This window comes from Crotalus tigris, unplaced genomic scaffold, assembly GCF_016545835.1.
Source record: "Crotalus tigris isolate CLP2741 ecotype Arizona unplaced genomic scaffold, ASM1654583v1 scf7180000024375.2447938, whole genome shotgun sequence".
NCBI lineage: Eukaryota > Metazoa > Chordata > Lepidosauria > Squamata > Viperidae > Crotalus > Crotalus tigris.
In genome coordinates this window covers 1,697,434-1,721,828 of record NW_024100545.1, presented here as the reverse complement: position 1 = coordinate 1,721,828, position 24,395 = coordinate 1,697,434, and the positions used below count along the sequence as shown (strand labels likewise).

At 39.0% G+C, this 24,395-nt stretch overlaps 1 protein-coding gene across 1 annotated transcript; it reads left to right on the top strand.

The window, feature by feature from the left end:
- Positions 1 to 4,701: 4,701 nt before the first annotated feature.
- LOC120301292 (intercellular adhesion molecule 5-like) lies at positions 4,702 to 23,159 on the top strand. The gene is made up of 7 exons (XM_039328340.1): positions 4,702 to 5,087; positions 11,497 to 11,757; positions 12,370 to 12,687; positions 13,012 to 13,290; positions 16,379 to 16,660; positions 16,808 to 17,050; positions 20,218 to 23,159. The coding sequence occupies exons 1-7, from the start codon at positions 5,036 to 5,038 to the stop codon at positions 20,421 to 20,423; spliced, it is 1,641 nt and encodes a 546-aa protein (XP_039184274.1). The 5' UTR covers positions 4,702 to 5,035; the 3' UTR covers positions 20,424 to 23,159.
- The last annotated feature ends 1,236 nt before the right edge of the window (positions 23,160 to 24,395 follow it).

The window sequence follows — 24,395 nt, the reverse complement described above, 5'->3', positions numbered from 1 at the left end:
GCAACATAGTAAAATTCTTTAGTCCTTTGTGCTCTCTGAGCTTGAATGTTTTCTTGCAGACATTTCATTACCCAACTGAATAACACCATCAGTCCTAGAAGGGAGTGGAGTTTGCTCTCTGTTTATATAGAGATGGCCTGCCTGTCATAATGATGGGGGTGTTCTTGGTAGTTCCTTAATTAGGCTGTTCTTTACTGTTTGTTTGTTTGAGTTAGCAGTTCCTTGACAGTGGTATTGTTTACTGCTTGTTGGTTGGTCTGGTATTAATCCTGGTGTTAAGCTCTGCTTATCTGGGTTCTGATTGCTGGTGAGGAGGTCTTTTTGCTTCCTGTTTAGCTTTTTAATTGTCTCTCTTGAATGAAATGTAGATACTATTTTTCACTATATGTCTACTGACAGCTAATTTGTCTGAGTGCCAGAGACTTCCAGGAATTCTCTAGCATTTCTTGGACTTAGCTTGGTCTAGGATACTCATAGTTTCCCAGTTGAAACTATGGCTAAATCTGTCCATGTGTTGTGCAATTAAGGAGTTTTCATTATGTCTTCGGACTGCTACGGCATTCTCAAAAACTCCTTTCTCTTTCTGCAGATTTGCACCTACAAATTTTCACAGCACATGCCAGAAAGTTAGAGCCTTTTTCTATTTTTAAATACTAGTACATGAGTTCATGATTATTAAGATGCCACATTCCATAACGCTAAGTCATATTTCCAAATGCTGGGAAGAAATTCCTGAGGTACAATGATTCAGAACTAGCCTCTCCCAGTGATGGTTTCTCAGCTCAGTAAGTCTAACCTTCTCATGCAGTTCTTGGTTTTACATATGTGTTTTATTGTTGGGAGAAGAAAATAATGGTGCAGAAATCATAAAAAATGATTAAAAAGCTAAAGAATAAAGTTTATATATATATATATATATATATATATATATATATATATATATATATATATATATATTTTAAAATATTGTGTAATAGAAGGGAGGTGTTCCCTGCATACTACAGGGCCTCTATGTTGAACGAGTTATGTTCCCAGGAAAATAGAGATGGCAAGGGCACTATTTCTGCTCTGCTATCAGCAGAGGTTCTGTCATGGTTCACATTCTTATACAAAAAATAGTAGAACCTGAATAAAGACTATATGGGAGAAAAAGATCTTTCTGTTATTTATAACTGGATAAAGAGGAAAATAACCTTTCCCCCCCCCCAAATCAGTAAAACAGGTTGCTCTTCTTAGTTTGCCATTGTCACTTTTGACCTTCAAAATCTTCCCCCACTCTTCTTGGGCTGGGCCCTCTAGGCCAGTGGTTCTCAACCTTTTTAATGCCGCGACCCCCAACCAGTCGTAAGTCGAGGACTACTCAACTGGTCGTAAGTCGAGGACTACTCAACTGGTGCAGCACCGTTTGCAGAATGGGACTTTTGATGGGCTCAGCAGGGCAGAGACAGCCTGGACAATTCCTATTGGCTTTTGAAAGCCAATAGAATTAGACTCTATTCAAGAGAGTCTATTCTATTGGCTTTCAAAAGCCAATAGAATAAAAGGGAGTAGCACAGCTAAGGAAAAGGGGAAAAAAATGGCGGACTGCATTGTTTGGCGACCCCCGTGAAATGGTCGTTTGACCCCAAATGGGGTCCCGACCCACAGGTTGAGAATCACTGCTCTAGGCATTTTTAAGCAACAAAATTTGTAAAAGCTCCAGTGAAAGCAGCATGTAACCATAAAGGTGCATTTCATCCTCCCTTCTTTATTTTGTTGAGGAGATTCTACTTTGAGTCCTACTTCATGGTCATCTGGGAGGAGGAAGTGTCTTGAGAAAAAGGGGTATTTTTTTTTTTTTGCAGTATATACTTAAACACTTGGTATAATTGGACAGCCTTCTTCAGAGATGCTTTAATTTGCATCCTGGCACTTAGCAAGGGTAGAACAGTAGTTCTGAATTGGTTGCATGTATGCTGCAGATGGGACTTAGAAGTAAACTGAGAGTACCTGTGTGCAACTCACGTTATTGCTAACTCACTGAAACTTCAAGCCCTGTGAATGACTGAATGACAATATGACCACTTGTCAGCATATGATATGTTTTATATGTAGGTAAATAATACTTGTGTCTTGGGGGAGGGAGGAAGCCTTTTTGCTTCTATCATGCTGGGACCCAGTCCTTGAAAGAACAATTGATGGATGTTAAGATACAGAAGGCTGAGAACCACTGATTTCAGTATGTAATATTCTTTTGTGAGGAAAAAGAAAATGCAATCACTTGTGTTGAAGGATTCTTCTTGGCAGAAAGAAATGCATTTGTGGCAGAAAAGAACTCTCTGATAAATTGAAAGACAAAAAGGACAAGTATAAAAAGTGGAAAGAGGGGCACATAACTAAGGCAGAATATCAGCAAATAGCCTGAGCCCGCAAAGATGAAGTGAAGAAAGCTAAGGCTCAAAATGAACTAAGTCTTGCAATAAAAGTCAAAAATAACAACAAAAAAAGCTTCTTTCAACATGTAAAAAACAAGAAAAAGGTTAAGGAAATTATTGGTCCATTAGTGGGAGAAAGTGGCAAGAAGGTGACAAGCAACAGGGAGAAAGCAGAACTACTTAACTCATTTTTTGCATCTGTCTTTACACAAAGGGAAAAAAACAGTCCAACCTATCAAAAACAGTACTGTAAAAAACAGATTAGAAACACAAGTTAAGATAGGCAAGAAAATGGTAAGTGAGCACCTGTCCACCCTAGACAAATTCAAATCACCAGGACCAGATGGATTACAACCCAAGGTTCTGAAGGAACTGGAGGATGTGATCTCAGAACCATTGAACTATATCTTTCAAAAATCCTGGAGCACTGGGGAACTACCAAAGGATTGGAAAAGAACTGATGTAGTTCCCATCTTCAAAAAAGGAAAAAAAATGGATCCAGGAAACTACAGATCTATCAGCTTGACCTCAATATGTGGGAAGATTCTGGAAAAGATAATCAAACAATGAATCAGGAACACCTAGAGACAAACAAAATCATTACCAAAAGCCAACATGAGTTTGTCAAAAAGAGATCATGCCAGACAAAACTTATTGCATTCTTTGACCAGGTGACAAAATTTGTGAACCAGAGGAATGCTGTGGATATAATTTATTTGGACTTCAGTAAGGCATTTGATAAAGTAGACCACAACCTACTACTTGATAAGATTGAAAAATGTGGGTTAAACGGCATCACCACCAGGTGGATTCTTAGCCGGCTGACCGGTCGTACTCAGCGTGTGGTCCTCAATGGAACTGCATCTACATGGAGGGAAATGTGTAGTGGGGTGCCCCAGGGCTCTGTTCTGAGTCCAATGCTCTTCAACATCTTCATCAATAATTTGGATGAGGGGATAGATGGGAAACTCATCAAATTTGCAGACAACACCAAGCTGGCAGGAATAGCCAACACTCCAGAAGGTAAGCTTAAGATACAAAAGATCTTGACAGACTTGAACATTGGGTGCTATCTAACAAAATGAAATTCAATGGTGAAAAAAGTAAGGTTCTACATTTAGGCAAGAAAAAACAAATGCACAGGTACAGTGTAGGACGGGTCTCCTGCTTGAGCAAAAGGTTTGACTGGAAGGCCTCAAAAGTCACTTCCAGCTCTGTTGTTCTGTAGGCTTAGTACTTTTCTCATGTACCCTTGTAATCCTGAAAAGAAAGGGAAAATAAACTGGATGTTTGAAAAGAACTACTGCAAACTTTTTAGTTTCATAAAAAGAAAAAAAGGCAGACAAAAATATGGGTGATTTTGAAGACACAATTGGATCATATTGTGCTGGTGAACCTTTGGCCATATAAGGAACAATGTCATGTTTGTAATGTTAGTTTGTACAAATGGCCCTTATGAGCTAAATCCACTGGATTCTCATGCAGTCAGAACCAGTAAAATTGGAATAGGACAGTTTTTGATTGAATAGACCAATCACACTAAAGTGCATCCAATTGCTCTGGCTTGCTCAAACTGAATCTCTCATTCCTTACCACTTCATGAGATCAAATAGATCTAAATGCATTTGATGATGGCTTTGGGGACCTGACTCATTAGGATGGAAACATTCATGTGTGTGAGAGGGGAGAAGTATCCAATTACTCTTCAGGGGTAAAATATTGGGGGCAAATTGAAATAGGAAATGCTTTCTTATCAGTCATGGACCTTAGCTTGAAATGTAAAGAAAGTGACGTAAGATATAAAATAGCAATATTTGATCTATTTATGAAATGTAAAAGTACAATATATGCAGATATAGTAGCACCAGTGCTTTTTTTCTAAAAAAAAAGAAAAGCTGCCGGAAGTCACACCGGTCATACAACCCGCCTTGCCTACCCTACAAGGTTCCATCCAAAAAAGGTGCCGGTTCTCTGTTCTGGGTGTTCTATGACAAAAAAAGCCCTGAGTAGCACACTCTCATAGTGCATCCCAAAAATTGAAAGTACAAATTCCTTTTTCTTAAGTTATCGAATGGAGATGGCTAGTGTGAGAAAACACAAAGTGAAACCATAAAGAACCACCGAGACAAAGAAAATTCATTAGCATTTGAATTTTTATGTAATATTAGACCTCAGTATTTACATATCGAAATGGAAAACTGGGTATTTTTAGAGGTACTGCTAAGACAAAAATGGCTACAGTCATTGACACACAAAATGATATGAATCATGGAGGCTGGTAGTGAAAGGTTGAGAATGGCTGACCAAGAACGGTTATTGAAAGAGGCAATTAATAGATTTCAGTGATCAGGAAAAAAGGTGATTTCTTGGGCGGGAAAACTAGGACCGGAAATACGGGCTCAGTGAGCCTTAGTGAGGAGGAAATAAGTGTTTCCTGAAGCTGCATAAATGTTAACGAGCTTGGCAGACATAGTCGATAACTGTACTTCCAGAAGCCACTTGCAGCTTTGAGTGTAGGAGCTCGTTCTGCCTCTGTTTCTTGCTTTCTCCTGCTGTTTGGACTGATCTGGATTTTGGCCTGCCTCTCTCAGGGAATCAACCCAGACCACTGAGAGTGCAACATGCAGAAATTTATTTTCTTTTTTGCCGTAGGAGCCTGGGCTGTTACTCAAGGTAAGGAAGGAAACCTCCATGTTTCTCCTATTGATTTGGTGTCTCTCTGAGATTAATCAGATCCATTGATTCTCTGCATCTCACAACAATTCACCTTTTCATCCTGGATTGCTGTATCCCAGGGATGGTGACAGAGGGCCCCACTGAAGGAACGTGGCTTCATTCCCAGCATTAGTGGAGAGATGTGGGGTTCAAAGGGCACATTTTCGTTCCATTCCTAAAATTGGCATTCCCTCAGTTGTCGCGTGGCAAAGCACGAAAAGGAGACAGGTGTTCAGAATGTAATTTTATGTAAATGTAAATGTAAAATGTAATTTTAGTGGGAAGTGGGAATGAGATTAATGTCCATATTGCACATTCCTTGGAACTGGCTGGAGCTTTTTTATATACAATAGCAAACCATGTCCAGATTTGCTGCCATGGCAGGCTAACCCTAGACAATGATTTGAATATGAAGGCTGGCAGGTGGAGATCAAAAACTGCAACTTTTTGATAAGTTAATTTTATCAGAGATGCTATAGAGCCGAAAAACATTGTAACGGGGATGTTTGGACATGTTTGGGCTCTTTCTATCTGACTTTCATCCTTCAAGCACTTATACATATCAGTACGTAGAAGATCATCAAAAGGTAAAAGCAACTCATATCTGCTCTACAAAATGGCTCACCTAGGTAGCCAGTCTTTAGAAAAAAATAATACTGGTGGTATCAGAAGACAGCAAAGCATGTATTTCTCTTTCACTATCTCCCTCTCCTAAGTGTAGTTCTATAATTTAACATCTATGACAGCAGATCCAAATCTTTCCCCCCTCTCTCTTCTCCCCCTCCCTCTATATATAATTTTAAAAAATATTTATACAGTATATTAATAAATCTTTAAAGCAACAAAATAAAATAAAATGGAAGGGAAAAAAAAGAACAAAAGTAATGGCAAGAGAAGAAAACATATAGTTATAGTTTCTATTTTTCTTTCTATCATCTTATTCTTTTCTCCATTTTATTTTGACCTTGTTAATTCCCAAAACCAGAAATCATCTTTTCAGTTTTTTCATATAAGGTTTTCACCCAAACCATTTTCTTTAAGCTTTGGGGGACTACAACATAAATCAAGGACTGGCCGTACATAGTCCCCAGTTTCTCCAGATAGTGTCTTTAATGATACCAAAGCTAAATAAAAACTCAGTGTTTTTTTTTAAAGTTGAAATGATTACATGAGATGATGGTGTCACCAGCATTTGGTCAAGAAAGCCAAAATCCAACAAGTTTTACTGGTTTCCCTTGTCTGGCCCATGGAAAAAATATTTATAAATATTTTTATTTTATTTTCATTAGTATCCAAGGAACATGTATATAGTATCCTTACAAACCCCAGGTTGGGAGGATCCGTTATGGATCAATGGCTTATTAGTATTAGTAAAAAAGAAGCCCAATTGATCAGGACTATGTTTAGATTATCATTTAATGGCATTTGTAATCCTTCCAAATTATTTTTGAAGTTGTCTCCATTAAGGAAAAAAAATGAGAAAGAACGTGTTTTGTGAAGGGTAGACTGGAAAAATCAAATTGAGGCAGACTGGGAGAAATTGTCTTGTAAGAAATCTTCATGGAATGTTGACCTGTTGACCTCCATGCTGGCTCAGGAATTCTGGGAGTTGAAGTACAGGAGTCATAAAAGAGCCAAGGTTGCCTACCCTGATTTAGGCAAATGTTGGAAGTCAAGGAGGAGCTGAAGAATCATTTCCTCAAATTTCTACTGCAGAACATCCTAGTCCAATGTAATTTTTCTCCAATGAAAGTCTATGGACCATTAAACAGAAATTGTGGGGAAATCCAAGGCATTGGATTAATACTTGGGATCAGATTTCAACTGATTACTTTGCAATGCTAATTCTCATTATTTTGTATGATTTAAGATATTCAGGAGAAGGCTATTATCCATTTATGCTGTAATAAATAATAAAATCCCCTACTAAGCTACTTAGAGCATCAGTTTGATGTAATAGTTAAGGCATCAGTCTAAAAAAACCAGTTCTATGAGAGGTGCTTTCCATTGCCATGCTTTGATTGACAGTTCCATCTCCAATGGTCCCAAATGCCGTGTCCCCAAAGTCTGAGCTGCTTACTCAATGTTACTGGTTGTTTGATGGAAGTCAGGAAGAGAATATCATGAGGACTCCTATTAATTTTAAGTTTCCTCTTTTTGAAATTTGAACTAGTCCTCACACTTTATTTTCTATCGTTCTCATTGCAAAAAAAAAGTGAGGGATTTAATTGTAAATTTCCATCGTCATTATTTGCTAGCACAAATGGTTAGGAAAAATATTGAGGCATCCATCACACAGTAAAGGGCGACATCAACAGTTCTACTGAAATCTATTGTTAGAGGCAGATTTCCTGATTGCAATTTATGAATCATGAGTTGCATAATCGTGATTTTAAGTTATTGAAGCACAGAATAGGAGCAACTTAATCTTTTCATTCTCCTTTATAGTTTATTACTGTTTGCATCAATCAAATAAATGTATGCTTTTCATTATAATCTCAAAGCTGATTATAATTTATGGTTTAATCCAAAATAGGACTTTAAACCATAAAGTAGCAATCACATATTATAAGACTACACAACTGCAACATTTTGAAAGTATTAAGTATGTTGGATCTATAAACTCAGAGAAAATCAAGATTGCTAGTAATATTGCTTCAACATTTATTTCTTTGTTTATAATCTTTATATCTAATTCCAATTAATATCCCCAAGTACTTTAAGAAGAAATTGAAAAAGAATCATCTGTAAATTGTAAGTCTAAAACATATATGAAAATGGATGTGAGATAGAAAAAAATCAATACAATAAAAATAAATAAAATCTGTCTCCACCATTCACACAGGGAAGACATAAATGAAACGACAGGACTTCAGTGGACACCTTAAGAATATCAGAAAAGAGGGAAACATCCCAAAAAGCTGACATCAGGAAGCCCTGTCTGAGAGTGACTGGGAGATGACATTCCACAATCTGGGGCACCAAAAGTAGAATCTCCCCCAAAGCTCTTAGTCATTAACAGAGAAAGAGCTCCACTAGATCTCCTGATTTCAAGAGTGTGTTTCAGAGTTCAGGGCTATTATAGCAACCAGACAGTTTTTATAGTTTGACGTCCTTTTATGAAACCCTATTGTTTTATTTTTGGTAGTGCCCTCAGTAATCTTCTCTCCAAAATAGCTATTAAAATCTTAGTAACAATATTTAGCAAAAAAATAGGCATAATTATTATATTAAGTAGGAGCCTTCCAAATTAGAGATATAAGCTTCATAGAAAGAAGCTGGGAGGGCTTTATTTTTGTAAAGTGTCCGAAATACGGAGCCACATGTGGCTCTTTGAGCCTTCCCCTGCGGCTCCCAGCCTCCTCTGCCATTTCCAGAAAGCTTCCCTTCTCTCTCCCTCTCCCTCTCCCTCTCCCTCTCCCTCTCTCTCTCTCTCTCTCTCTCTCTCTCTCTCTCTCTCTCTCTCTGTGTTTGTGTGTCTGTGTGTGTAAAAAAAAGCGAGTGGGCTCACAGAACTGAAAAGCTTACTGGGCGGAGCTTCTCCTTTTGCTGAGTCTCTGCAGGAACCAGGAAGCGGGAAGGGCAGGAGATAGCTAGCTAGCCCAGCTATGCTGGCTCAGGAATTCTGGGAGTTGAAGTCCATGAGTCATAAAAGAGCCAGGGTTGCCTACCCCTGAGCTTGTTGGAGAACAGCTTGAAGCCAGCTTGCCAGGTGAGCAGAAGATTGGAGAGAGGGGGAGGAGAGAAAGAGAGAGAGGGGGGAGAAAGAGAGAGAAAGAGGGAGGGAGGGAGGGAGGGAGGGAGGGAGAGAAAGAATGAGAGAGGAAAGAGAGAGAGAAAGAAAGAGAGTGGGGGAAGACGACTGGCAGACCAAGGGCAGAAAGAGAGAGAAAGAGAGAGAGGAAAAAGAGAGAGAGAGAAAGAGAGAGGGAGAGGAAAGAGTGAAAGAAGGAGAAAGAGAGGGGGGGAGAGACAGAGAGTCAGAGAGAGAGACCCTTTTGACATCTAAAATGAAGATAACACTGCATATACCCTTTTTTACCTTTATGATATATATATATATATATATGTATGTATGTATATGTGTGTGTGTGTGTGTGTATACATATGTATATGTATATATATGTATATATATATATGGTAAAAAAGAATATATGCAGTATTATCTTCATTTTAGATATCAAAAGGATTTTGTGGCTCCCAGTGTTTTGTTTTCGGTGGGAAATGGGTCCAAGTGGCTCTTTGAGTGTTTTGGGTTGCCTACCCCTGCCCTAGGGCTAATCCCATATGTTCCAAGGGCTGATAAAACATATCTGGAATGTCACTGATTTTCTATAACATTAGGTGTGGAGTCAAAACACTTAAATGTATATTTGAAATTTCTGGAAGATTTATTAAATTTTAAAATTATCTATATAGTTGCTAGTTGTACATAAATTTTGTAACATTCTAAACATTATAATTGATCTATTTTGCTCCTGAAAAACTTTTTATTAAATATATTATTTTACTTTATTACAAATATAAGAAGCCATTCATTTCATAGGTTTTCTCCCTGTTCCCAACAAATTTGTTAAATTTTTAAAAAAATATTCCTTGTCCAAAGGATACAATTGGTTCAACACTAGGTTAGTAAATCTAAATGCATGATATACCTCCTAAATTTTTTTGCAACAGAATCCATGAGCACTTTTGATTTTTTTTTTAATTTCTAATTCAATTTTATCATATTGTGATGCATGCATCTTTTTCTTCCAGGGGTGATAGGCTAGTAGTGAAATAGGTACTTTAAGAGTAAGCCATACTATTCCCATATTAGTGGACTATCTATTTGTGGAAAAAATGGTACATCTTTCTTTTGCTATTTAACAAAATGTGATTGCTTCAGCAAGGAGAGGTTAAAAAAACCTTCTCCCATGAACTGGGATATTTTTATTCAAAGTCAGTGAATTTACTATGATTACATAGTCAGAAATTAAAACTGTTGCATATCTCATCTAAATTAGCTTCAAAAATAAAAATAATTGAGACTTGAAATGTGCCATAAGGAGTAGATAACACAGTTTGTTGGAATTCAATTATATCTAGATGTGCGCTACATTAAATCTTAGGTATATATGCAAAGGATATTGTGACTTTTGACATTTGTTTAGTGCAAGCCAATAATGGATCTAAAACTAAAGGATTTTTACTTTTTGCTTGACAGCTATAGGCCTCAATAACTTTGGGAGCTACATTAGTCTCCAACTGCAACTCAAAGGGCTGGCTGTTCAAAGCCTCCATTTTTCACCATCTGGATATCTGTGGGTCTACCTTTTCCCTGAAATCTTTGCTTGTCCTTTTAGATCTGGACAAAAAGGCTCCCTCTGGATCCCAACCTTTAAGGCAGACATGTCAAACACAAGGCCTGGGGGCCGGATGAAGCCCGCGAAGTGGTTTCATGTGGCCTGCAAAGCCATCCTGGAAACAGTGAGGGAATGGCCCCCTCCGCCTTGGCCCTGGCTCAGGCCGGCCGGGAGCCAATGTACAATTTTGTGGTGGCCATCTATGCTGAAACACATTCAGTCTTAGCTCCATAAGGTCCTCCCTGCATGGCCTGAGAGGAACAGGGAAGTTCCTCCAGTGGACCATGCCTTGGCACTTGCTCCGGTCCCACCCCCTTCTGCCAGAGACCCTCAGATGTGTCCCACTCCTGCCCAGGCACCCTTGACGTGAACGATGTAGAGCTGGCCACGCCCACCCAGTAGGCCACACCCACTCCATCCATGCCCACCCAGTAGGCTGCACCCACCCTGGCCACACCCACCCGGCCCCTTGAGGGCAATCACAATGCTGATGCGGCCCTCAATGAAATTGAGTTTGACACCCCTGCTTTAAGGAATGGCCTCTGCAGGGTTGGGCTGTCACAGTCACCGCCTGAATTTTCTAGGACAACCTCCCTAGCCTGATATCTGATGGGCCACAACTCCATTATCTTTCTGTAGAGCTATTAAGATTTGGTTATTTCAAGAGGTTTTGGGGTCTCGGGGTTTGTTTCATCTTTCATTGATGTTGATTGCAGACATGGGCTGTGGGTATTCCTTAGGGCTTCAGTAAGTCGTGCATAGTTGGGTTTTTAATTTTACTACTGCTGGTGGGTCTGTAAGCAATCTGGAGTCAGATACGATTGGAATGGCATATAAAGAGCAGCTTGAATTTCTTTCCAAATAAAGGTTTTACAGTAAGTTTGCAAGTTTGTCCCTATTGAAGGTCCATGTCTGGACTAGAACACATTGGGCTTCCTATTATTCAGTATTACTTTCTAACTTTTCCTCTACTCATCTGTTTCAGTTCATTTTTGCACCAGCTGTGTCTCTTTTGATTTCAGGAATTGCGGAAGAAGAGTATGTGGAAATTTGGCCTCTAAATCCTGTGGTGGAATTTGGAGGCTCTCTTGACTTGAATTGCACCAGCACTTGTGAAAATATTGGCATTGAGTCTCCCTATACAAAGGCTCCCATTGAAAATGGATCCAATTGGAAAAGCTTTCGTCTCACCAATGTGAACTATTGGGCAGCCAGCCCTTTGTGCTATGCTGACTGTAAGACTGGACAGAAGAAATCTCCAAAGACAAACATCATTATTTATAGTAAGTCACTTGCTAGATTGTGTCCATTATGCTCTATTGCAGTGGTGGCGAATCTATGGCACGGGTACCAGAGGCGGCACTCAGAGCCCTGTCTGTGGGCACGTGCACCGTCGCCCCAGTCCTAGGCCTTCAGGTGGGTTTTATAAAACCTTTTCGCTTTAGGCTTCCACTGTCGTGTGCAAAAAAAAAAAGTTCAATCAATCAATCAATCAATTTCAACTTCTTGTGGGAAAAAAAGATCTCGCAAAGTTAGAATTTATTGATTGAACTTTTTAGTCCCACCCAGTCTGCCGTTACCACCACAGCCATGCCCACCCAATGGGCCACACCCACCCAGCAACCGACGATGCATAAGAGGGTTTTGGGTTGCAGTTTAGGCACTCGGTCTCTAAAAGGTTTGCCATCACTGCTCTAGTGTTACCCAAACTGGAGAATTTTAAGATGGTTGGACTTCAATTTCCAGAATTCTTGAACCAATATAGCCTTTACTAAGAATTCTAGGAAATGAAGTCCACACGTCTCAAAGTTACACAGGCTGGTATAAAATGGTATAAAACAATTACCTTGATCCATTCAAGGAATTTGATTTAGAAATTTTTTATTCTCTTCCAGAACCTCCAGACCATATCAAATTGGATACAGTTCCAAAGATGGAGGTGGGCAAGATGTATAACTTGACATGCTGGGTTTCTGGTGTAGCTCCCATCAGGAACCTCACTGTGACCTTGTTGAAAGGGGAAGAGCAACTTCTGGTAAAGACATTTGAGGATCATTCTGACCCTAAAGCTGATGATGTTGTGGTGAACCATAACATAACAGCTCAGCAAAATGACCACCACAAGACAGTCACCTGCCAAACATCTCTAGATCTGAATCCAAGTGGACCACTCGTGAAAAACACCTCCCGCAACATAACATTAGAAAGTTTTGGTGAGATCTCCATCATTGCTTCAATCCCTTGTTTGGATATTGTTTAAAAGCTTTAATTTTTAAGTTGCTTCTCTTCAAATGCATGCCTAAGGGTGTTTGGAGAAGAGATTTTTTATCTTCTGGGATTATTGAAAAATATTGTTGGGCTTCCTCCAAAATTTGGCCCACTCATTTAAGCTGATTCCACTGTTTTGATTTTTGTTTGTGTAGATCTGAACTCCCCTAATGTACTTCAGCAGTCACCCCTTGAGGGGCTAGAGAGTGGGTACTATTGTGGCTGTGATTTCTTTTGAAATGACATGATTTCTCTTACTTTCTTGGCAGATTTTGCAGATGTTCCCCTGCTCCATGCTGGCCTGTTCTTAGAAGCTGGGACCATGATGAAAGTGACATGTGATACACCTAAGATTTCCCCAGCCGATGAGGCCATATTTGATCTGTGGTTTGCAGGGAAGTCCCTGACCTTCAACACCACTGTGATGGGGGGCTTGGCAAGTGCCCAGGCTGTGATAGTCTCTTCCTCAGTTGGAGAACAAGAGTTGATCTGCAAGGTCTCTCTGGGACCAGTGACCAAAAACGTGACAAAGATGGTGAATGTGTTTGGTGAGTCTCTTATCTGTACTTACTAACACAGACAGATTTAGAAGAGTTTTCTTCCATCTATTTCAGTGGTTCTCAACCTGTGGGTCGGGACCCCATTTGGGGTCGAATGACCATTTCACGGGGGTCGCCAAATAAGGCTGTCCGCCATTTTTCCCCCTTTTCTTTGGCCACGCCCCTGGCACCCGGTGATGTATAAGTGGTTGGGGGTCACCACAACATGGGGAACTGTATTATGGGGTCGCGGCATTAGAAAGGTTGAGAACCACTGATCTATTTGAACAAATCTAGAAGAAGTTAGAAGTTAGATTGATTTTATTTTGAAAAGCAAAACTTCAATGATTTGAATCAATCTATCTGTAATTATTAACACAGACAGATTTAGAAGAATTCCCTTCCATCTGTGATAAGTTATAAGCTATATGAGGAGCAGGTTAAAGAAACAATGGTGATGTGGGCAATAGATTTAGGACACAATATAAATATGGATCAATAGCAGCAAGTATGGGAGTGGAATAACAAAATCACATTGGCGACATCATATAAAGAAAACCTGTACAAGATGGTTTACAGATGGCATCTCCCTCCGGCCAGATTAGTCAAAATGTATAACGGATACTCTTCTATGTGTTAGAAATGTAAAAATGGTGGACATGTAGAGAAGCACAGGTGTATTGGCGATTGGTCTGGGAATGGGCAATAGAAATGACTAAGCAAAACATTCTATACAAACCTGAGGCATTACTATTAGGAATACCAGAGAAAAATGTAAATGAAGAGGATACATATTTAATTATTCACGTGGTTATGGCGGCAAAGATACTATTTGCTCAAAAGTGGAAAGCAATGGAAGCACCGAGTGAGGAAGTGCTAATAAAGAAAATTATGTATTGCGCAGAACTAGATAGAATAACTAAAAGATTAAAAAATCAGGAAAAAACAGAATTTTATTGAATATGGAATAAATTTTATAGTTGGAGGGGAAAAATGGAGGTCACAAATAAAGAAATAAGTTAAGATAGAGACCAGAAATGTATAGTTTGTATATAGATATATATATAAAAAACATGTTATATTAACTTATCTTGAAAAACAAAACTTCAGTAAAATATTGGATAGTTTAAGTAGCTGAAGTGAGTCCACTTTGAAATGAATGGAATTGAAGGAGTAAGAAATTTATCCCAGTTGTATTTTCATTGAGACTGAAGAGCAACTATTAAAGGGTAAAACAAACTAATATTCCTATTCAAATTAAATACATACAGAGCTTGGATCTAATGTAAACCATTGGAAAAAATGAAGCATGAAATATAGTGCCAGGGTTTGGTAAAGCTGATTGCAAATGATTGAAAAACGTAGCTTCCATTGAAGATGTTTTTTTTCATGTTGCCAGCTGACAGTGTCCCTGCATTCCACAAAGATCTAGCTAGTTTCAACCCTGATTTTACAATTTACATTTACATAAGTATGGTAATATAGCAGAGCCAATATTTAAAATATTTTTCTTTGTGTTTGTCAAAAAACAAAACAAAATCCTAGCTATCATCTATTCTGGTTTCTGATTTTTAAATTTTAAATCGGTTTTAGTGACAAACTTTCACAGGATAAAAGTAATAAATGAAATAAATACACCATTTATTTGCTGGTCTATTTCTATACCCAGGCATCAGGTTATTGTAATATATGTTGATAGATAAAAAAAAGAGTTTAGAGGGATCAATCTGAGTTAACCAAATATATAACAGAAAAGAGCAAGGAGAAATGGGGGAAAAATGCCATTCTGACCTTGTTTCCTTCTTCGCAACATTTGTCAACCACTCATATATATGTTCTTCAAAAAAACAGTCCTATAGTTTTGGCCCACAAGAAGAATCCTGTGTGATGTATGTTTGGCTGAGAAAGAGCAAAGAGCCAAAGTCACTTAGTAAACTTCCATAGCTAGGGTGCCTTTGATCACTAGTCTCTCTTGTCCTGCTCCAATATCACAATCATTCTGTCTATATTTACTGATTGAAAGAAAGGGAAAAAAGGACCCAATCTGGGTCAGTCGCCAGGACTAAAGGTTTAGTCTTCCAAGCTTTCAGACTTGTGCTGCAGCCCATCAGGGAACTTCTGTCTAAAAGAGGAGTGTGCTTTGGGCTATTCTGTGTGTGGTATTTATATAATGCCTGGTTTTGTGTGGCTTTTTAGTTGCTGATTGGAATGTTGATGGACGGCTATTAAGTCGCTGGCTGTTGTTTCCTTGTGCTACCAAGTCTTCACCTCCTAAGTACTTGATAAGCTGGTGGTAAATCAGTACTCCTGCTGACTGATGAGGGACCCAATTTCTCAAGCTTCAGTCACTTTCCTGGCTGTTTTTATACCTGCTTGTCCAACATCTTAGTAGCTGCAGAATTGGAAGTATGTCCTTGTTCGTTGCAATGTGAGGCTACCAATGAGTTTGGGTCTCTTTGTCTGACTACTTGGTCGTGTTCTTGCAATTGGGTGGTTAGCTTCCTCCCTATCTGTTCTACATAGTCATAGGGGCAATCCGTGCAGGGGATCTGGTAGATTACATAGGAAGCATCTCCCACCTCCAAGCGATCTTTACAATGCATAGTTTGTCCTCATATGGTAGCCTCTGGGCAGTGTGTGATGCCCACTTGCAGATCTCGGAAGCTGTGTTCTACTGCTTCTGAAATGTTTTTGATATATGGGTACCCATTTGTTACAAGATGTCTGCGCAACCCGGTGGTGAGAGAACGGAAGAGACAAGGTGCAACACCAACGACATGGCACAACCTGGCATAGGTCAAAAACATTTTGGAAGCAGTAGAACACCGTTTCCGAGATTACATACCCCAAAAGCATACTCTGCTAGAGAGAAGTTCCCTGAGGATGGGCTCCAGCACAAGTCCAAAAGCTTGGAAAATTAAATCTCTGGTCCTGGTGACTGACTCAGATTGGATCCTGGGACGCATATATTTGCCTTCATTTATGAAAGAAAAAAAAGATGAAGAGGGCCTTGATGAGCAATTTTTATAATTAAGTTAGCTCACCTGAGTCAATCCATCTAGATGCATAATCACTGCTCCACTCTATTCCCTCACAGCTTTACCAAAACTCATCTTGCAGATTGGCCGTTCAGTAGCTGTTGTCAATCAAACAGTGAATATTACATGTAGCGCTGATGGCAGTGCTTCCCCTGGTTTTAAAATGCAGATCATGGATGCTGCCAAAATCTTAGCATCCGGCAACATTGAAGAACATTTCCTGCAGCATGCAGTGATCGCTCAGCAAGAGGATAACGGGAGGGAATTCATCTGCCAAGTCATCCTGATCATTGAAGGGCACACCAAGGAAAGAAACATATCTCAAAATCTAACCGTCTTCTGTGAGTAGGGAAAAAAAAATATATGTTATATTCTTAGAGATTTAGAACTCTGAAAGGCTTAACGAATGTGCAGCAGAATAAATGAAGATGCGTCACACTGAGTATTATTGCCAATGAAATTAACCGCATTTTCTTTCTCCGTTCTAGATGGTCCCCAAATAAATGATTCCAACTGTCCTCATGCATTGACCTGGAAGGAGGGAAGTACGACATCATTTGCCTGTTCAGCCCTGGGAAACCCCACACCAACTGTTCAGTGCTGGAAAGATGGGAGACCTTATAACATTGGGGAACCACAGCTGGTCCAGAGAGAGCATGGTGGCATTTATCACTGCAATGCTACCAACCAGTATGGCTTTGATGTTAGGGATGTAACCATACGCGTTGAATGTAAGTTCGCTTCTTGCTCTAAAGAACAAAAATAATCATAATTTGGGTTGTACCACTCAACCAGGGCTATGTTGAAGTTTATTTGTCACATGCAGGTTAGAAGTACAATCCAATACAATGTTACTTGACAAAGAAAGCAATAGGAGTTCTCATCTCAGCTCTTGGTATCACTTCCATCTATGACCTAATCCAGAAAGACTGATATTGTTTCTAATGGATATCTAAGGAAGCATCTACCATGAACTAGTGAAGAAATTCCCTTATGTGTGGACATTAACTGAGTTTCATGCACCCAAACAATACTTCAATATCTTTGAGTCACCATTTTCTTTTATCAATAAGAGTTTTACTGCTTTCTCAAAATATAAAATACAAAGAGAAATTCAAAAAGTAATGGAAAACTAGAAGACAGGGAAGGGAAAGAAAAAAAGATAGTGCTAAGAGGGAAAAGAAAAGAAAAAGGCACCAACTTCCAACTCTCCTTAGCACAGTACCAACATAACAATCACAACTTTTTACTTTTACACAACAATATGTACAGACCATTTCTATATTTAGCAAAAACAAAATCAAAGTTTCATTTTTCTTTTTCATTGCAAGCACAAAGTCTGGAAGCAATTTCAAAATAGAAACAAGATTAGATATATTCTCTTCTTTGGACAAAAGAATCAGTTTGACCATCTCTACTACTCTTTACTGTATTGACTCATTAATCATAATTCATATTAAGGGAATCCTCTATAATTTCAGGGGGGTTTTTTAACCTGAAAGGGAGAAAACACTTTTCCTGATTTGGATATTTTACTAACTATAAACAATACTCAAACATTATATGTAAAAGGGAAAATGAAACAAAACAAACAAACAACAACAACAAAAGAAACCCATTCATTTTAAACGTAGAGCCCAAGACACAAAACTAATTAAGGCTTTCACAACATTACATAAAAAAGAAAAAGTAAAACAGAAGACATACATTTAAATACATACAAACATTTGTAAATATATGAATTGTATGTATACATTTATATGCATTGTGTACATATAAAGCTATCCAAACCCTTTTTTTCAATACATATGTCAAAGCTTATATATATAAAAAAATCTATCATAACTAATTAAATCACTGTATTTAAGTCACTCCCTCCAGCTTATCTTCATAGAATGAAATCATTTTCTTCTCAAGTCTCTTTTCTTCAGGAAGTTCTCAGCCTTATTTATATCCATAAAAATGTCCCAAGATTGTTTTGTTATACATTATAGATTAACTTGGAGCAAATCCTCGTAGAATAAAGTTTCCATCTCTAAGATGGCTATCGTATCTTTTTTTTCCTCAAAGAATTCTCAACCTTGTTGATATCCATGAGGAAAAACTCCCAAACTTGACCTCATAAGAGCTGTGAATTTACTTGACACTCTTGTTTCAGTTGCACTGGGAGGATTATATTCAAACCATCATCATAATGGAAGCTGGTGTCAGATTTATATTCCTAAAATACAGTAAGGTTATTTGCGTTGTCCAGCATTTGTAGAGTTGACCCAGTGGGTTGATAGTTTTCTATAGTGGGTTGATAATCTTTTTAAATCTCCTCTGTATTATTAACATCTTGAAACCCTAGGTGATTTTTGGTATAATTAATTTTCTGTATGGATTTTTGGGAGATTTCTTTGATGACAGACTTCAGCTCAGAGTTAAACATCTTCCTGTTTAACTTCAGCTCCATCTAGTGGTCAAAGTGTAATTTCTTTATTTCCCCCCTCCCTTTTTTTTTCTTTTTCTGGCCAGTCAGAGTTCATCAAAATCAGATAAATTCCACCACTACCACCACACGATACAGGACTACAGATTATTTTAAAAGTAGTAAATTAAAAGCCACAACTTTTATCCTTATATTTAACAAAAAAAAGTACTCCATGCTTTCTTCTTTTGGCTGCCTCCAGCAACCCTCTTCCTTGTCGTTTAACAACAAAGGAGTTTCAAAGATGGCATATAGCTTCAAAAAGGAATGGTAAACTGTAACAAAAGAGAGCCTCTTTTACCTCATAAAGACAATAATCTCATAAACTGATTAAGAAATGAAAGGCACAGCTTATTGTCCATTTGAAAAATAAATTCCAAAACAGCTGTTTTATCCAACAACAACGTGATTCCGGCCCCACCCTCCCCAGCTTCATCTCACCATCTATTTTTGAGCAAGGTTTCTAAAAAAAAGCTTGCAGACATTTTCTGTTATCGGAGGATCTTGAGGGATGATTCTGGGACTCTCCCTAATCCAGGAGGTCAAATAAATGAAAGAAAGCCTGTTCCATCTGTTGTTAAGTTGCAAAGATGACAGTCCAAAGAGAAAGAGATTTTCTGAGTCACCATTTTCTGACCTAATGCCAAACAAATATGTTAGCTTTTGATTCTCATCCTCAGTGTCCCTGCCATTGGCTAGGGATTAAGAGAACATACAGCTAACATTTTAGGAAGGCATCCATTTGCAGATGGTTAACTTGGAGAGTGTGTATTTAGATGCACCAAAACATTCCCGATATATCTTCTAGAATTCAGAGGTGTAAAGCCAATTCAGAGTTTTTAACCCAGAACATTTCTTAAAACGTGAAGAATCTCAGCAAGGGACTAGGTTTTTGGAAGTTAAGTTTTTCTAATAGGAAACAGAGGGTAGTTTGGTTAAAGTACCAAGATAAAAATCAAGAGACTGTGAGTTAAAAAGCTGCTTTAAGCTCAAAGTCACCCTAGCAAGAAAGCAATAGCAAGCAACTTCTGAAAATCTTGCCATGAAATCTGCAGGGATTTCTCTAGGCCGTTGCCTGGAGTCAAAAACAACTTGAAGGCACACACAAAAACAGTAAACAGCAAGACAGGTTGAGATTCAGCAGAATCTTGAAACTATGGAAGAAGAGCAGGCTGACCGGGTAATTCTGGGAGTTAAAATCCACAAATCTTAAAGATCTGGAGAATTAAAAACACTGATTTACAGTACATTTTGCAATCTGTATATATTTTTTCTTAGCTATGAAAGCTAGAACACTCCCTTTTCAAAACAGACATGGTGTGTGTTTGTGTGTCAAGGGGGTGGGGGATGGGAAGTCCTAATATACTTGCAGCTCTCTGGAATGCTCAGTCATTTGATTTTCAGCTCTTTTGTGTTTTTGTTCCACAGCTTACCAGCCCAATATCTTTGCAATCATCATGGGAATCCTTGCATTTGCTGTGTTTTTTATTTTCTTGGGAGGAATAGTTTTTTACAACAATAGGAGGAATTTTAGGATATACCATCTCTGGAAACGACAGCAGCCACCAGCAGCAAGAACCTCAGAGTTGCTACCTTGCCTTGAATTGAACAACCGATGTCTAAATGAACGCTAGTTGCTACAAACTGTAGAGAAACGTAACCATACAGCAGGGGTATAGCTGCAGCAGAGATCATCACTTGATTTAACACTGAGGAAAAAGCCACAGAAAAGTATTCCTCAGTTCCCAATGCCTGCTGGAGACCATTTTCTTTGGACTTTGTCTTTGGGACTTTCAGATAGTGACTGGTGTCATGCATTACAAGGGCATTGCATTCCTCTGTTTTCTTAAGATCTCCCGACCAAGATGGTCTCCCAGCCTCACTATTCTGGTCTATGGCCTAAATTCAGTCGTTCAGTGGAAAACAGCACCAAGAAACAAGGAGGAAAACATCACTAGCAGCCTAAGGAGTTCCCATTGCAATGGATAGTTCTTTTTGTCTTCCAGTGTAAAACATCTGCTTGATTCCATGTCATATTGTTGTTTTGGCAGCAACATGCTATATATTATAGAAATAATGTCCATTTCTGGACATTTACACTTGCAAGCTTCTCATAACATAGATGACTAAAAATGGGGCTTATCAAATGACAAGTCCTGTATCAAATGTCAGGAAGCCAGAATTATTTTTTGTCTATTTCTTTGTTTTTCAGTTCTGGTACATGGACTTTTGATGATCTTGTTGAAAGTCCTCACATACCATTAATGTGAGTCAGCTTATAGTAAACAGTATCAGGCTGAACACAAGAAGATTATTTGGGTTTTGGAAAGGACTACAGTGAAAAGCCAATGACCTGCAACTTCTTCATAACTCAGCTAATCTTTTTTTTTTAACAGTTGTATTTTATTATGGGGAGAATAAAACAAATGCCTAAATTAGTTAGTTAGTTAGTTAGTTAGTTAGTTATTGGCTGGCCATGTTACATCAAGGTAATTCTGGACAGCTCACAATCATAAAAATTATATGTAGATGTAGATGTGTATACACAACATATACATATGCATACATATATACACATACACATAGACATGTACATATGAATATACTTATACACCTATTCCTTGCCCCAGATCCTGCCCACCTAACAGTTCAAAAGCATGCAAGTGCAAGTAGAGGAATAGTTACCACTTCAGTGGGAAGGTAACAGTGTTCTGTGCACCTTTGGCATGGAGCCATGCTGGTCACATGACCATGGAAAATGTCTTCGGACAACCTGGCTCCCTCAGCCAAGAAACTGAGATGAGCACCATCCCTAGAGTTGGACACGAGTAACAGGGAAACCTTTACCTTTTATATATTAAAAACACAATTAGTACCTGCAATCAGTATGATCCATTTACAGATGGAGAGGGCAGGGGCAGGATGGGTGGAGGTGGGATTCATTGTTAATCGATCAACCACCTCCACTGTGATGTTCCCCCATTGGGGTTTCAAGCTAACTGGCAGAGGTCTTTAGGCCCTTATGAAAGGTCAGGAGGGTTGGGGGTTGACCTCACATTGGGGGGAAAGACATTCCAGAGGACAGGTGCAATGGCAAAGAAGGCCCTTCTCCTGGACCTCACCAACCAGAATAATAAGGCTGATGAGGTCTGTAACATGCCAGCACAGGTGGAACAGGCCAATCCCAGCAGGATGCAATCATCCATCAATCAGTCTAGATCTATGCCATGAAGGACTTTAAAGATGATTAACAACACCTTGAATTGCACCCAGAAGCAGTCTGGCAGCCAATGCAGCTCACGGAGCAGAGATGTTACAAGGGCCATTCTTCAGGCCCCAAAAACTGCCTGTGCTGTTGCACTCTGCACCAGCTGTAGCTTCCAAATGCTCTTCAAGAGTAACCCCATGTAGACCCCATTGCAGTAGTCCATATAAGAGATGACTAGAGCCTGAATGACTGAGCGCAAGGACTCCTGATCCAGGAAAGGCCGCAACTGATGCAATAGTTACATAAATTTCAATGCTATTCAATTCCCTTTCTTCTCTAGAATAAGTGCAGAACCCTGATCTAGCTTCATTCATTTGCATGACAGTAAGTAAAGAAACACACTTTGGGTGTAGCATACTTTAATGCCCGGATGATTCAATATATTTAATTTTACTCAGAAGCTTGTCTCTTCTTTGAAATAAACATAAAACAGAGTAAAACGTACTTTCTTCCTCATTACTATTCTATTTGAAAATCTGCCAGCGCCATCTACTATTGAATAGCAGGGCAATACCTGAATTTAAAATGATGGAGAAAATTAAAAACAGTTTAATAGCTACTTGATTGGATTTGGATAAGGCTATCCTACAGCAGCAGGAGTGCAAAAATTCAGAAAGAAAAGAAAAGAAAAAAGAGTGTAAACCTAGCCCCAAATAGGAGGCAGGAAGGGGATGATGTGGGGATCTAATACGAATCTAGAGGTAATCCATCTTTTGGATCTGGAAAAGTATGGCAAGTTCTGTATTCTTTCATAAGATAGTATTAAAAACTCACAACTGACTATGTTTAAAGTAAAAACACCCAACTGTGAGCTAAATGAAAAAATATCAAACTCGTAGGCAAGGTCGGGAATATTAAAATTGATAGTAGCTGTAAAAGCCTACACCACCATACTGTATTTTTATCTCTTTTAATTTAATTTCTGTTACATTAATAGAAATTAATGCTGAAGATTTTTAAATAACAATCCCTTCTTTTAAGTGAACATAACATTGCTGTTTGGGGATAATGCAGTAAAATTGTAGTAATTTTTTTTTCTGTGTGTAATGATACACCAAATCTCAAAGAATCTAATTCTGTGTAATAAATGCACCTTGCCTATTATGTGTATAAATGAATGATTCTTATTGTTGTCTTCAGCTAAGAGAGCCCAAGGCCAGGTTGTCCCATGTATGAGAAGGTCACATATGGCAGGGGTGTGTGAACTTCAACATGCTCACGATGGTCTACAAATCCTGAGTCTGATGCAACCACAAGAGTTTGGGAAGTCACAGCTATATCTGCAATTTCAGGGACTGTACAGATGACAATTACATTTGACCAGAGCAACAGAGGAAGGCTTAAAAGACAAATGGCCAATCAATAAGAACTGCTCACTCCCAAAGAAGCCTCACAGAGGGCAGTTCCACACTGCAGTGCAAGTTGCTTATCTCTCATCTCTCTTGATTGTTTCTCCAGCCAATTTCGGAAATTCTTTTCCAAATTGCAGCAACTTGGCAAAGGACCCAGGATGATGCTCACTCTGGACTCCTGGCATCCCATGGTTTGATTGGTCATTCCCTGCCTGTTCCCCTTCCCAGCCATGCAGGGAAAGCAAATTTCACTGACTAGCTCTGGTGGAGTTGGATCTACCAATACCTGCCTTTCCTGTTAGGGATTGTTCCCTTCTCACTCATTCCCTCTCTTTTGCCTTCCTTTCCCAAAAGTTTATACATCTGGGTGCCTTCATCCCTCCTTTGGTGCTAGTGTATAGCTTTCATTTTTTTCCTCCCCCCCCTCTCCCCCCATGGTATCATTGCAATTCCAGCAATACAATAATGAATGTGGTGGGGTTTTTCTTTCTTTCCCATTTCCTTCATAGGCCCATGGAAAATCTGATGCAAGGAAGAACTGGATAGTTCAGTTTCACAGGAACAAAGCAGCAGTTATCTTACCTGATCACTTGAAGATGTTGTCAGAAACAAAAGAAAGGGAAGGGAAAGCAAAGGGCATAGACTTCATCCAGACTGGGCACAAATCCAAAGAGTGCCCACTGGGAAATGTCAGGGTTGAATGGAGTAATAAAATCCTAGCATTGAGGATGGTCATTGGTTTATAAACTTAACAGACCACCATTGGGCTAAGCAGATTATTTAAAGAAAAGCAATTGCCAATTGGCAAACTACATAGCAGCCAGACTGCCCAGGAGTAAAGCTGCTGCCCAAGCAGAACAAAGCACAGGACACCATCCCCCAGTGTGAGGGCTTAAGACGACTCAGATCAGAAAACAGTAATTGCCCTTTTTGAACTGAAGTTGGGAAGAAAATGGTGTGGGGTATATTTGCAAAAGGATGGGAGT